Source organism: Apteryx rowi, unplaced genomic scaffold, assembly GCF_003343035.1.
Source record: "Apteryx rowi isolate R43461 unplaced genomic scaffold, aptRow1 scaffold_199, whole genome shotgun sequence".
Classification (NCBI taxonomy): Eukaryota; Metazoa; Chordata; class Aves; order Apterygiformes; family Apterygidae; genus Apteryx; species Apteryx rowi.
In genome coordinates this window covers 243,966-259,483 of record NW_020448296.1, presented here as the reverse complement: position 1 = coordinate 259,483, position 15,518 = coordinate 243,966, and the positions used below count along the sequence as shown (strand labels likewise).

Below are 15,518 nucleotides of genomic sequence, written 5' to 3'. Positions count from 1 at the left end.
ATTCCAATGACTTCAAACAAAAGCTATGCAAGGAACATCTTGTGCTTTGAGATTAAGAAAAACAAAAAACAAAACACACTCAACACCTAACACAACACCTAAATGTTCTGCTATCTGTGCTTTTCACAGAGAAAATGCTCCTTGGAGGGACCAAGTTACTGCAAGACCTAATTTTCCACCATCCATTAACTGAAATGCTGTCAGAAGACCAAGGTTGAAATCCTCCTCTCCCCTCTTCCCCAGATAACTGAAAGGTTTACCAGGGGCATCACTGGAATGAGGATTTCATCACAAGTCCTGTGTTACTTTAGGGTGTGTAGATTATTAAAGGCGCGACATACTGCACTGCAAAATTATAAAGACTTTACAAGGAACAGCTGATTTCTCTTACTGATTCGGGACAGATGGTAGGATCTGACTATCACTAAATCAGCTTAGTCAAATACATTATTAGTTCTCCAACCCAATATTCACTGTGTATTCTTAATGAAATTGTTGAATGAAAAGGGTGATGTGCCAAACTTAAAGAGCATGAACAACAGAAATCCATCTTCCTCAAAGATCAAACTTCTCCTGATATACTATAAACATTTATACAAATTACAAAAAACAGAGTTCCTCTTGAAAAAGCAGCTCATTACAAAACACAGAAGATCAAAATGGAAACCCTACTTTCTGCTTACTTTTTAATCAAGAGTGTTAGGTCGTTTCTTTGTGGCCATGAAGTAATTCAGGAAAATCTGGAGGTCAGAAGATTGAGTGCCACAGAACGACATCTCAATGAACAAGCATAATGGACTTTCAGGTATCTAAGATATCTGGTCCCTCAAAGGCTGGACGTGCAGCATCTCTATGAGATAATCCCATCAGCAAGCAATCAGCACTTCATTTCTCAGAACTGGCATCTAGATCTCCAGCACTACTTAATACTCTCAAGAGAAGATACATGATTCTACTCTGATTTCGAGAAGGCAATCCTGAATCACAATTAATTCTTACCTTAAGAGCATAAATAATAAAAAGTTTTCATAGAATTACCAGATTTGTAACCCAGCATTCACACAGAATCTTACTTCTGTATTTTTCAATGCATAATCTCCTTGCAATCAAAACTCATTTTGATGCAAGACACAGCCCATATTTTACCAATGGAAATTATTCTAATAAAAACATTTTTGCYGGTCCTCCTTGCAGTGACATTTCTTCTCTCTTGTCCTCAGAAAGTTAAAGCTCAGTAAATGGAACTAGTGATTATCACTGTGCACAATAATGATTCTTTGCTGCAGCAATTCCCACTCAATCAGTACGTTATTTTCATTTACACTCAATGGTGATAAAAAATGATTCCTAGATATGAATATATAATACACACATTTTATACTATTTGAATTTTGAATAGGTAACATATTTTCATGTAGACATGGCATTTCTTTAATGTAAAATTGCGACACATCTTTAGAAATACTAACATTCTATGCTATTAAACACACGCTCGTTTCATTAAATTTGGGAGGTGTTTGGTTTTATGCTTGAATACATACAATGAGCTAACAAATACATTCTTATTTGTATTGAAGGAAACACAATATCCTTACAACTTATTTCTCTAAATTATTTTCTGAAATATAATCAGTACTTCAAGCTCCCAGTGAAAAAAAGTAAAGCAGCATACTGTAAATTTTAGTTCCTAAGGCAAGTACACCACAATTTTTGTTGTATGTTAAGATATTTTTAATAATTATAATTCCATTAATTATAATAATTAATAATTATTATCCATATAATGGATAGCTCTGAAATAAATAGAATTTACATATAGAAGTCTCCTTAAAATGTTTCTAAAAATAATTCATTTCAGTCATTTGACATGAGCTGAATGGTGTCGAACAAAGTTTATTCACCACTGTTTGAGACAGCCTATTTCACTTTTGACTTTTGCACAAATACGAGAGGTTGTGTGTATCTTTATATTATCATAGATATGGATTAACTAGGTTATTCATACACAACATGCCCATCCTCATATAGGTGGGTCTTTTCAAATACCTGGCAATTAAATCTTTCACTTAACACTTAACATTCACAGAATACCTTCTACATGAGTACCAAATGTTTACATATGAGGCTGGTATATTTTAGATAATCTTCATCACCTTGGTTGAGTCAACTAAGTAGTGCTCTCATCATTTACAGAAGAGAGTCACAGGCAGATGCAGATGAAGTAAGGTCATCTTGTTCCTTGCTCCCATCTTCCTATTATGGCTATGGCACATGGACCCAGAACTTCACACACTGTTCAAACTGCTACCTTGAAATAAATTGTGTACTCATTTAAGATAGTTTCCCTCTACTGCCAAAATTTGGTGATTATTATTAGCTGTCATTTTAAGAAGTCTCCCACATGTTTTAATACATTTAATCAGACTGCATTCCTTTCCATAGGAATCAAACGAGTGAGATAGGCACACTCCGCTGAATTTCTAGTTCTGAAAGCCATAAACATCATTTACTCTAAGTCTAAAGCTGCAGCCCCAAAGGGATTTTGGAGGAAGCAAAAGCCTCTCACTCCCTCACAGTCTCCTTTGAGATGACAAAGACAGACAGAAGAGCCAATATGCCAATGGTCACAGTGCTTTTTAGTAGAGACAATTTAAAATGAAGTCTCTATCCCATGGGAAATGTTAATCTTCTTAAATTTTTCTTTCTAAATATAGACAAAAACATTAAAAAAAACACACAAAAAAAAAATCTTTCCCCATGGAAGAAAACAAAGTAGAAAATATCCAAGCAACTCTCACTAGACATTTTCATTTGAAACAAAAACATTTTTCTTTCCCAAAGTGAAATATTTTATTTTTTGTTAAAAATGTTTTACCAGGGGTTTACTAATATCTGTATTTTTAACGTTATGGCCTTTCATTACCTTCCCTAAAGAAAAAAAAAAAACACAAAGCAAAATTGTAAACAATATTTACTATGTAAAGCAGATGACACACCAGATTACCATACGTAAATAAGGCACTAGGTTTATGAACCGATTTTCAACAAATGCTGAAACAAAAGCAGGATGTATTTGCTTAAACTGAACTGGATGAAGAGAAACAAAATGTGCCTGCTTCCAATTTCTGTACTTATATCAATTTGGACTTACACGGTATCCTTTAGAAAGCATGTTCCCGTTTGATCATTAATACTTGCTAAAATCTGGACGGCCTTGACATTTTACCATTTGTGGTTGAATCAGCTGGCCTTTCACTTTATCTTTAAAACAGTTATTTTCATATGAAGTTCATCTATCTATAAACCTTTTAGCAACAGCAATTTGTCACCTTCATATGTACTATTGATAAGAAAACAAACAACCCTCCAGCGAAGATGCATGGCCTGGCCCCATCTTCAGGCTTCAGGCCTGAGGCACTGATGGAAGAGTTAAAGCTTAAACTCCCTTTTACATTTCAAAGAAAGTTCAAAGACAATGAGAAAAGACTGCCCTGCAAAGGACGTAGAAATTTCATTTATTGCAGGACACGTTTATTTAAGGAGCAGACTGCATGATTTACTCTGCATGATAATAAAAAATTATAATATAATTTGGGTCCGCATCTTGCTCAACAGGAAGGTCTACCCAGTTTTCACTTAAGTCTTGGATTAAATCTATGAATTTGACAAAATGATAGTTTGAACATTCTTACAGCACCAGTCACAGCTTAGTATTAAAGATACAGAGGCAAACTAGGGTCAAGATATACATCAAGCAGATTGAACTGAATTTGTATTTCTGTTTCAAACCCAGCAAAACATTCAGTGATATCTCTTAGGCCCCAAAACATTGACAAGTGATAAACTAAAGGAAATATTGAAAGTATCTGAAACAAGGACATTTTTACATGAACAAGGCAATCTTAAGATCACTGGTCTTCCCTACTTCCCTCCAAATTCTTGACAAATGTGACGTCAAAAAGCCCCCGGCCATTTTGAAAATGAATTAAGTATTTATTCCACTGTTTACTAGTTCTATCTAAAGTGTACTGAGAGAGAATTTAGCCAAGAGTAATTATCTAAAATAATATATGCTGCTAAAGGTATATATTTTAAAGAAATCAAAATTGAACAAGGTTACACTGGCCACATGATATATCTCTAATCTTGTTTTGGGAAAAGCACGTGGCCTTTCTTTCCTCTGCTTCTGAATGTGAGACTAAATATCCGACAAGACAGTCTTATGCAGCTGTTAACACAAGTCATAAACACAATACATGTTTCATGGTAAAACTTTGCAATGATAACTCCATCCTAAAAATATACATTTTCCACTATGAGATAATGAGAAAGAGCTGAGCTAAATCGGCACCAGTAGAAAACGCAAAATACTTGTCTTACCTCCATCTCTGTGCAAGGTAAACGGTCTGATTTACCTGTAATAAAAAAAGGTTTTCAGATTATTTAAGTAAAAGACAATAGACAAATAAAACTAAACACCTGAGTCAGCTTTTTTGGGGAGTTACTTGCAAATATTCTTTGCCTTACTTCAGTCACACACTTCAATAATATTGCCATTATGCATCACAGAATTAGCAATAAGAAAAAGGCCCTGCCCTCTTTATTTGGATCCCTCACAATTTTCCCTTTTAAAAAGATGTGTCTTTAATGCTTGGCTTCATTATTTAAATTGTACGACTGAAGTTCAGCCACAGAGGCAACATGAAACATGTTAGCTTAAATTAAGTAGCAGCAAATAATTAGTCCTAGAGAAAAAAAAAAACACCAATTCATAAACCATGAAAAAGCCACTGTTTCATCTGATTACTGCTGGTATATCAAAGAGTTCAACAACTACATGAAGTTCAAGCAAATTAAAGTAGAAATCTTACTGTAATATTTTTGTAAGTCTATCTTGTCAGTTTTTGCATTTCCTCTGAGCTAACTAGAGCCTGAAGAAACAACACTTTGGAATTTATGCAATACAGAAAAATTAAGTTTCTGAACTGTTTCTTCAAGTTGAAGTCTCAATTTTCCCAAGACAAAAGACTCTTTGGTATAGAAGTGTTCACGGCTTGACAGCTTATAAAAAATAAGACTGAAATTTCACCTTATTATTAGGGAGGTACCATTTCACTAGAAGCAGTAAGCTGATCATTTGATAGTAATGTATTTATATCAGAGGAGTGTGAAGCAACTCTGACAAGATGATTTTCTGTTAGAAAATGACATCCAAGAAAATCAAATACTCAGCAGAAATATATCTATTTCAAAGGGAAGTTACCTGAGCCTTTAATTTGAAAGCATACACATATTTAATTTTACTTTTTTGTCTTTGCTTTTTGGCTGCATTACACCCCTACTGCTCATGTAAAATTTGCAGCCACAAAATTTGGTGGCATTTAGGCCAGGAAACCCGTGCTCAAAAACTAGAACTATGCATGTTTGCTCCATTATCCTGCACACATTGAAAGCATATGTTACAGGTGATGGTTGCTAGCTACCACCCAGCCTGACTGAAGGATCTACTGCTGGTAATAGCTAGGAAGAGCCCACAATTTGTAGTCCTAACTAGAAGAACTGTTTTATCAGATTGCCTGGCAAGCTCAAGGAGTTCAACCAACTGGTTAGCATAAGGTTTGCACAGAGGAGTGCTCATGCTGACTTACTATGTAAAATCTGAATGGCATGCAAGACTGCCAGCGCTGGAGAGAGTCAGCCGCGTAGAAAAAGATGAATTTTTCATATTGAACTAGTCACCTCCCCTTTGAAGCTAAAGGTTAAACATATCTTGAATGACTATGGAACACCTAACTAACAAAGTGAAAGTCGTTTACCTTCATTTTAACCTGGTGCCAGCATAAGCTGAATGCTTAGCACCAGTGTTTTACTGCAAAATGAAGAGCAGAAGAGTGACTTAAAAAGGCAGCTTTTAAATAACGTATCATTGTTTCAAAAGGAAGAGAATCAACCAGAATCACAGCTCATGATCCATGTAAGAGGCATTTTTTTGTGTTTAAAATGGTAACATTCATGAAATATAAAAGATAAATGGGAAYGATTCACTACAAACCTTTTTTGAAATACTCTTTATATTAGCAGATTTATGAATATTAAGAGTATTTCTGTGAAACTCAAACAACAGGTGACCAGAATAACGTGCCTCTCAGAGGCAATACAAAATCAGAGATGTAGCTGAGAGGGGAAATAATGTGCAGCTTCTTTTGACAAAAAAAAAAAACAACTATTTTTTTGAAAATTTGAAAATTTTAAACCTATAATCATGCAATGGGATACAGAAGTCAACCAGTGTTTGCAATCACTGCTACATTAAAACATTTTGATTTACATCTCCTATGGTTCTGATGAAACGGGAGAACTGTTTAATGGATCCCCTCAGTAGTACAGACACAAAGCATTCATCACTGCACTTTAAAGCAGTGCTGAGATCCTAAGAATATCCTTTTAACCAAGTCTTAACCAAATCCTGAAGTACCAAACAAACTAGCCCAGGCCAACATCTGTAATGCAAACATTGTATTTCTCACAGTCCCTCCAGATTTAGTTTTGATAAATCAGCTTTGTTAAGCTTTCACGAAAGATGTTTCTCAAGGAAAAGCGCTCAAATTTTGGAAACTTTCATTATTTCATATATGGTACTACCAAATCTTACTACTGCTTTCAGAACAAATCATAATTCTGTTTTGCTGTTAACATAACTAATGCAGGGAACAGATTAAGCTGGATTATTTATTCCAATTATTTGTGAACGATCCAACCAGCGACAAAACAAGAGAGGAGCAAGATTTATACCAGTACTTTAAAAAACAATAATAATGTCATGACCCCTACACTGGGGAGGAAAGGGCGAATAACAAGCAGTTCTCAAGTCACACACAGCTCAGATGTGCCACAGACAATATTCTAAACAAGCACAAACTACCGACTTAAAGCACTTTAATAACATATTCCACATTAAGGTAATTATTAACCATCCATTCCTTATGCTGCTGTACTGCAGTCCCAACCATACACTGTGCAGAAGATTCCACTGAGCTGCCTGCAATCACTTATGAATCTGCTCCTTGGGAAGTTTCCCACATTTCTGAAGAGATCAGTATTAGTAGTATTGGCCCAAGAAATATGCACTTACTTGCATCTATCAACGCTGAACTCAATTTGCCTCTGTATAGCCCATGCAAACCAATTTACTTATGCTGACTAGGAGCAGATTTTTTGTCTCTTCAGCTGACGAGACTGAAAAAACAGAAACTTTTAAATGTAGCCTAAGGATCACACTTTCCTAATTCGCACGGGGAGGAAAAAAAATTTCCCTAAGAAGTCTCAATTTATTCTCTTTGTCTGCAAGCAGTACTAAGTGCTATCTGGCAAACAGGTGAAGACTTCCAAATTTATTTCAGCTGCTACTTCTTAACATAGACCCATATTTCTCCAGATTTTACCACCATTCAACTAAACACTAATCTGTGTAGGATCTTCGTCATTCTTACAGCCAAAAAATCACCAGTATTTTTCCACGACAGCTTTCAAATAGTGACTAATCCATTCATTACTAGTAAACAGCATTATCTTCAACTGTCAAGTTAGCATCAACTTATAAACAACCTGTAGGTTTGGAAGATCAAATAATTTTTGACTCACAGGTTGTTGAAAGGCAAAAAAGAAAAAAGAAAAAAAAAAGAATTTTTGCAAGAAGGTTAAGAGAGGGTTAAACTGGAGGTTTTCTGTATCTCTGAAAACAGTCTTCAATAAGATATAAACACCATCAGAAAAAAAAAACAAAAACACCCTTCACATTCTTTTTTGATTCCTTAGTATTGCCATTTGAAATTTATTTGTATTTTGAACCCCCTACATGAGGAGTCATGCCAAATTTTCATCAAGCATTAGGATACAGTGACTCATCGCTCAAGGCAGGAGCTCAGGCTGCTGCTGACACACAGTAAAATAATTATTTTCACATGATCTTTCTGAATGCCATTAGAAAAAGACTATACTCAATTTATCAGTGGCCCTTGCCTCATTCGAGTGCAATTTCCATGTCTCCCAAGGATTAACAGCTCATGCATATAAAGGGTCTTCAAAGATTTGAAAAATCAAAAAGAAAGCATATCATCTACTGCTGCCAATAGCAAGAAGCACAAACTGAAGACTGAATTTTAAGACTGAAATAAATAATTCAGTACATTAAAATGGACTGATACAGAATATTCATAAGAAAGCATGCAGTATGGGCAAAAACATTTGTACTCCACAATCCTAAGAAAAGCTAAAATACCAAGTTGATGCTTGTGGCTTGACACCACAATCACACGGCCATTGTTTTAACAGTAAACAGCTGCTCTAAGAGCCATGCAGCTTAGAGCCTCAGAGCATCTTCCCAGCCTTCCTTTAGCATCTAAGATTCCTCTTTTTAGATCCAAAAGCATTTGCCTCAGAGCTTCTTGCAGAACCAAGACCAAGTGATTGTCAGCACTGATTTTCAGACAACAGTTTAACTGATGTACGTTTCAGCAACAAACACCTGAAAACCATTTTGTGGGAAAGATTAACATGCTACTTAAATACCACAGTCTCTTTCTGCAGTTTGGGGCAAAATAAACCTATTATTTCCATGGTGGTAGAACCCAAGGTGCCTTCACACAAGATGTCCACAGCCCACATGTACTGGAGGACGGTAGCAGAGGTGGCAGAAGGAGGGACATAAGGGCTAATAGAGGGAGAGTAAGGGAGAATCTGGGAGTCATTATCTCAAGATCAACAAATTCAACAGTCTTTAGTCAGGCCCCCAAATTAATGATAAATTGAATTTGGATTTGCTGTCTGGCTTTTAAGCCTTTAAGAGGTACTGTAGCTTTTCTCTGCCCTTAAGGGAATGAGGAACTCCTTAAAAAAGAAAAAAAAAGTTCAGACTCTCACTAAAACATTTGATTGCAGGAACTGGAGCATTAGTTAACAAATCTGACAAGATTTTCAATAAAAGAGTGAAGATTAGTACCAATAAAAGGGAAACAAAGAAGAAAACAAAGGCAACCAAGTAACATAAGGAAAACAGAGGCATATGTAAGGAACAGAATTCAAAACTAAATGAAGAGACAGCAAAATAAGGATGGGGCAGGAATGAGCCAGACTTTTGGCAGAGGATGAATATTTACAGGATAAAGAGATGAAAGAAATGCAAGGACAGAGAGAAATCTTGGGAGGTAAGAAGAAAAGGAAGAAAAGTGAAAATGACAGAAAAGTACAGGAAAAATGTAGGTTGGAAGTAAGAGCCTGCAGACTGCAAAGAGGAAGGTCAAGAAGAGTGAAAACAAGAGCAAGACTGGATTAGGAGCAGTCTGAGGAGACCCTCAAAGAGCAGCTAGCAAAGAGAACATATTTTTAAGCAAAACATTTAGGCTTTGGGGCCCAACATATCTCTCCTTTAAACTATGTGATTAGAAGACAGCAAGAAACAGGGCAAGTTTTTACAGCTCATCACTTGTTGGATCTTACTCATGACTTATGTATCAGACTACAGCTGACTATTTAGAAATGGTATGTCTCATTTTTCAACTTGAGAGAAAAAAAGGAGAGAAAGTTGTAAGAAAATGCAAGGAAAATTCTTAGAGAGAAGTAAAGGTTACTAGACTGTGAGAAGGAGGCCAGCACTTTTTTCATCACTGTATCAATCTTTTCACACCTTCATCTTTCTCCATTCAACTCATTCACTGAAGTTATTCCTCATTTCATACAGTTACAAGTAACCCCTGCACAAAGCAAATATAATGACTTTCTTTAAAAGGCATTTCTCATGCTACCCCAGTCCTACCTAGTAACTCTTACTGGGTACTGTGTGGTCAACTGTCACCTACAACCAGCTCCTGAAGTTGGATTCTATTACCCTCTTTTTTAAGTGTCATTTTTCTTTGTCCCATGAAGTCCCTTATATATTTCACATTAATTCCCTGCAAACATAGCAACACCATGGCAGACACCTCATTTTTTCACTTTTCCAGCATAGTCAACAACAATGGCAATTTGACTTTTCTTTCTACAGCAACATTTTTCTTGCACTATTCAAGCAAAACCCAAATAAATTACATGTTATGTTATCTTTTACTTTAAGTCACGGTGAACTTCTGGATCCCACAATTCCTCAAATATTTTCTAGCTATAGTTAAAGCTGTTCCTTGTTTGAAGGTTTTCCTTAGGATCAAAGGTAGATTGCAGACAACACCAAATTAGTCCTTGTGTCTTCACTGCCTATGTACCATCTTTAGCATATATGCATACAAATATAGGTAGCCAAGGTCACCCATCATTGTTGGTAACTTCCTTGCATTTGGTTTGTGCAGATGTTTAGAATATGCTTTTTCAGGAAAAAAAAAAAAAAGGCTTATGTTGGATTTTTTTTCTTTACTTTTCTCCTCCCCGACCTGAGTTGTCTTCATTAGGGGTGTCTACCTTATATTCCCAGAGAAGCCATGTACTTCCCTGTGCACAGGATGCATCAGCATAAGCCATGACTGGAAACCTTCCAGTTTACCCTTACGTACTGGGAAATACACTAATCACAGAAAGCTTAATACGAATAAGGCCTAAGCTTTCTCTCCTTCACAGCTCAGACAGCTGAGTGAACAGAGATAAAATATTAACTCCCTGAGGTTCTTCTCTACTGTCCAGCGCCCTTTTCTTCCTACCTTGACTTCCATCATTAACACAGACATCTTAAAACTCTAGCAGAAAATGGTGAGGTTGAAGACACCAAACCTTACTATCTTTAAATACAAATATTTCTGAATACACTAGAACAAAACCTCAGTTGAGAATTTTTAATTAAATGTTAACTTTAGAAGTAGTATTTATTTTAGCAGTATTAACAACAGCACCAGTTTTGAAATTTAAACAGCAAATGAAGCTACTCTCATTTGTTGTCTTTCAAAAGGGTCAACAAAATCAGAAGTAAAGTGTCGCTACATTCATTTTCCTCTAAAAAGCCTCTGTATTTTCCCTCAGCACTGTTTGAGAGACTGATACACAAAAACATGGCTTCATGCATACAAGCTAAATCTGCATTTATTAGCCCTATACTCCTCCGCACTGCCTTCCAACACCAGGGCGCACAAGGGTGTGAGGAGGACACAAAACTCATTAAAATTGCCCAAACAATGTAAGCCATTTCTCTCCAGCATGTCTCACCCAGAGCTCTCTGAAAGCCACCAGTCAACTTTTCTGTGATCTTTCTGATGCAAAGCCAGGATACTCCACGCATTGTATCCTCCCTCTGAATACCTGGCACATTTCCAAGAGAAAAATCTGCATGGTGCTTAATTCTGATAAAACCAGCAGCGACTTCCCTCTGTGCCTTCTCCTCTCAGGCCAGAGGACAATGCAAATGAACGGCCACTGGCGTTCCCCACAGAGGTGAGCTCTCCAGAGGGAGAGGGAAGGCCAAGGCGCGCTGTGAACGTGCCAACGGCTGGAAATCCACCTCGCCTGGTTTTCTAACTATTGCCCTTGCTCCCCTCCAAGATCCTCACAGCCATTCCTCTCCAGGAGGCCAGCTCAACGTCCACTGCAATTTGTGATTACCTTAACTAAGCCTTCAATCCAGCACCAACAAAACCTGTGGGAAAAACTCATTTTCTCCAAGCTTTCTCACCCCAAAACTTTCTTGCGGGGAAGAAGGGGCAGCCAGAAGCTAACACACTGGGAAGCTACAATCCTTATCCTGCTTACAATGACAGCACAACTCCAAAGAAACAACCTTGTGTTTGTACTGTAGCACTCTGCCACAGCTAAATACTTGGCACAAGATTTTTTCTTAGCTCTTGTGCAGTTTTTCTACTCCTATATCTGTCACTTCAACATTGTTGCTGAAGTTTAAAAAAAAATGTTTATAAGGACTGCTCCTCAAGATGATTTGCAGAAATTAAACCACATCTTTATACCAAACATTTTAACTCATTCAGAAGCTGCATCTGGCACTTTACTTGATGCTACCGTTAGTTAATTTTATATAAATTGCAAGAAACTAAAAGAAGAGTAAAATATCCATTARATAAAACATATTCCACACTGTATGTCCAGTTCCGCACTCTATCTCCAATGTCATCTTGGTTATTTCTATGCAACCCACATTTCTGTGGTATTTAGACATCAGACAGTACATACAATGATTCATATTAAGATGACCACAGTGAACTCTTCATTTCTTGCATATTCATGCTTACTTCAGGTCTGGCAAAAAGAGACAGTTCACAACACACTGCGAAACCAGCACTTTAGAAGCGTCTCCAAAGCAGATTCTGTGACCCGGTTGCATTTGCTCTTGAATTAGCCTGAGCTCCCCGACAGGCATGACCGATGCATCGTTCTTCGCAGCCCTGAACAAAGCCCGAATGTTCGCTACCCAAAGACACCATTCTTTGGGGACTCCTTTATGCGCCCACACAGGATTCTATTGTTTACAGAAAGAGAAACTAACGGCCAGGGCTTGTTGCCATGAATTAGCCAAACCTATAGACCAACCTACAGCTAAACATTTTTTACTTATTACTGTAACAGAATAAATCGTTTTACAGCCGAGAATGTTAACCCACAGAACGCCTCCTGCTCTAACCAGCCTTCTGACAGAGGGTGCCTGAGATACAAAGGCAGGAAAACAACTACCCCGAATCCTTCCTGATCCTCCTCTTGCAAGGGATTCACATGTCAGGTAATATAAATGCTCCCACGAAGACAAACCATGGAGTGATATTTTAATTCTGAATAATTTTACTTTTATTTAATCAAAGCCTAACTTAAATTTTAAAGAAAATAAGATAACAAAATATTAATAGAACGCGTAGATAAAACTGAAAAGAAGATCTGAGAATCATTGCTTGGTTTTGGCTAATGACCGGGATTCAACTTCAAGGTTGTTTTTCTGTCCCCAATATCAGCGAAACTCATCTTTGTTTCCTATCTCAAGGACATTCTATTCAATTTTTAGGTATTTTTACTTGGAATTGCAAGTATTGTGCATTAACTGAAAAACTGACGCACGAGAAATGGCTTTGGAAAAGTACCATCTATTTCTACAAAATCCGCACTTCCATTTAAGTTAACTTTAGTTTGTATCTCAAGAGTAAAATTATTTCTGACAGGCAGCTTCAGGGCCTATGCTACTCTACACTGCTCCCCAAGTCATAGCACCAGGGCAACGGGTCTGATTAATTTTCATTGCTATTAAGCAGACCATGCGAGCATAGGAATAACCATCCTTTTAAGAGGCTTGAGCCGAAATTGGCTCAGAATGCCCACGAATCACCACTTAAGGACACTGCAGTGAGCAATAAGGAAAAGAGCTGAAACAGTTCAAAAGATAATGAAGAGAAGCCAGCCTAAGGTCAGCTCTTCACTAGTCGATATAGTGAATTAGCAACATTCTCTGTATCATGCATATGACGCTTTCCAATACAAAACGGCTACAAGTTCCACAAAACAAAAAACACCAAAAGCCACTTGACTACAGCCACATTTATTTCATGTTGCCGACAGTTACTGCTACCAAAATCCTTTGGAAAAGTTTCATTAAGGCTGAGCAACGGCCTATATTGCAAAAGCGCACTCAACGTTACAGATATTAGGAAGACCAGAGGCAGGGAGAGGACCCCAGGGCAAATATCACTTCCTTTCAAATTCAGGCACTTACCGGCCTGAGGCTGATAAAAAAGGTGGCATCACTGATTAAGGCCTATGAACGGGCATCTGGCAGGAATCTCCTCTCCAAACCTCCCCTTTTCTGTTATCTGGACCAGAGGGAGCACTACCCCTGGGTTATTCCCCCCTCCCTCCCCCTTCCTTTTAAGCTTCCCCAGCAGTCTTAGCAGAATGGATATCTTGTGTGTGTGTGTGTGTGTGAAGATTCTCAAGACTAAGCACAAGTATGTGATGTTAACTGATGCGCAACAAAATACACATAGCGAAGAAGGTAAAAAAAGAATAAGAGGGAAAAAAAAGAACTGGAAAGAAAGACARAGAGGTTAGGTTTTGTCTGTATTAAGATTTAAATGTGATATCAACATAAACCAGTTAGCACATGCTAACTAAAACATTTTAATGTTTGTGTGAGATGTGACGTGCAGCTTTAACATACACTAGACATGCTGGATGTTGGTGATGAGCCTGAACTTGATGCCCAAACACCTTCCTAAAAGTCATTAAAGATGTATTGTAAGAGGAAATAAAATAAGCCCACAAATAGCACAGAAAGACTGACAAAAGCAAGAAAAGCGCAGTATTTCAACAGATTTCCTAGAGCAAGAAAGAGAGATGAAGTCCGATACCATCTCAAAACATTGTAAGCAAATGCAGCATGCAATAAGCAGTACATATCTCTTCCATGTTCTTGTGCCATGCAGATGCCTTGATCGGGAAAAGTATTTCCCTTATCACCTCTGGGTGTTGAASAGACATTAATTATTTTAAAAAATGGAGTATTATAATGTTAAAAAAGCATGTCAGATCACATTTAAATGGAAATCGTTATTAGACTCATTTAAATAATATAACAACATTGTGTCCCATCTTCTATTCGCTATATTTTGATATCTGCATGTACCACTAGCTCCAGACTGGATTACTGTAATTCTCTGCCAAAAGATCTTTCAGACAGGCACTCTATTAAAAGCCATCATTAATTTGTAACACCAGACATCTTATCCATGTCCTAAATGCTGAGGGCTCATTAATTCCATTTTGAGAATTTAGTATTGCCTTCTGCTTCATATAATTTTAAACCCCTAAAATCTCAGCCTCCCTGTAAAATTCAGCGACGCTGGATGTTAGCTAGGTTGATAACTGGTAACTCATCACATCGCTCGGCTAGCTAGCTCTGGTTTCTTTTCAGAAATCAAGCTTTACTGGCAACCAAAAATATTCCTCGTTACATTCATAACCAGAAGCTTTGAAATGCTAAGAAGCAGAAACGCACCCTTCTTTTCCTTTCCAACGCAAAACAGGCTTTTCCTGGGTGTTTTTCAAACGCGGGTGGTACGTGCTAAGTCCGCGGTAGGTGCACGCTGCTCTATCATGCACTTAAGGGTTACACCGGTGTGTTCCTAGCAGGGGCCTCCTGACGGCCAGCTACGTGCGCAGGAGCCTCGGCGTGAGCAGGGCGGCCGGAGGCACCCGGCGGCACGGCACGGCACGGCACGGCACCGCACGGCACCGCACGGCGGCGGGCTCCCCGCTCCCCCCTTCCCTCTCTGCCCGCGGCTCGGCGGCCGCCGGAAGGGCCCCCCGGGGCGGCGGCCCCCCGGCCTCACCTGCGGGCGGCGGCGGCGGCTCGCCCTGCTCCACGGTGACGGCGCCGTCCCGCCAGACGCGGAGGTGGGCGGCCGCCCCCGGCCTGGCGGCGGGGGCCTGGCCGCGGCGGGCGCGGGCCCGCAGCGCGCCGCAGCACTGGTAGCACACGGCCCACGCCTGCTCCTCGTTGATGGGCTGGTTGTAGAGACGCAGGATCTCCTCCAGCGACAGCGCCTCCGGCTGCC

At 38.5% G+C, this 15,518-nt stretch overlaps 1 protein-coding gene across 5 annotated transcripts in view; it reads right to left on the bottom strand.

Annotated features, from left to right (window-relative positions):
• The window catches only part of SPIRE1 (spire type actin nucleation factor 1), a 137,197-nt gene extending 121,685 nt beyond the window's left edge, over positions 1-15,512 (bottom strand). For 3 of the 5 annotated variants that reach the window (XR_003253028.1, XM_026063033.1, XM_026063036.1), the window contains exon 1: positions 4,381-4,415. Coding sequence is in view for 1 of the 5 variants with exons in the window: in XM_026063035.1 (XP_025918820.1) it covers positions 4,381-4,386 (6 nt within the window). In the remaining 4 variants the exon portion in view is untranslated. Of the gene's footprint in view, positions 1-2,153; positions 2,195-4,380; positions 4,416-15,293 lie in introns of those variants that run through there. The other 2 variants (XM_026063035.1, XM_026063034.1) reach the window with 2 other exon arrangements.
• Between the last annotated feature and the right edge of the window lie 6 nt (positions 15,513-15,518).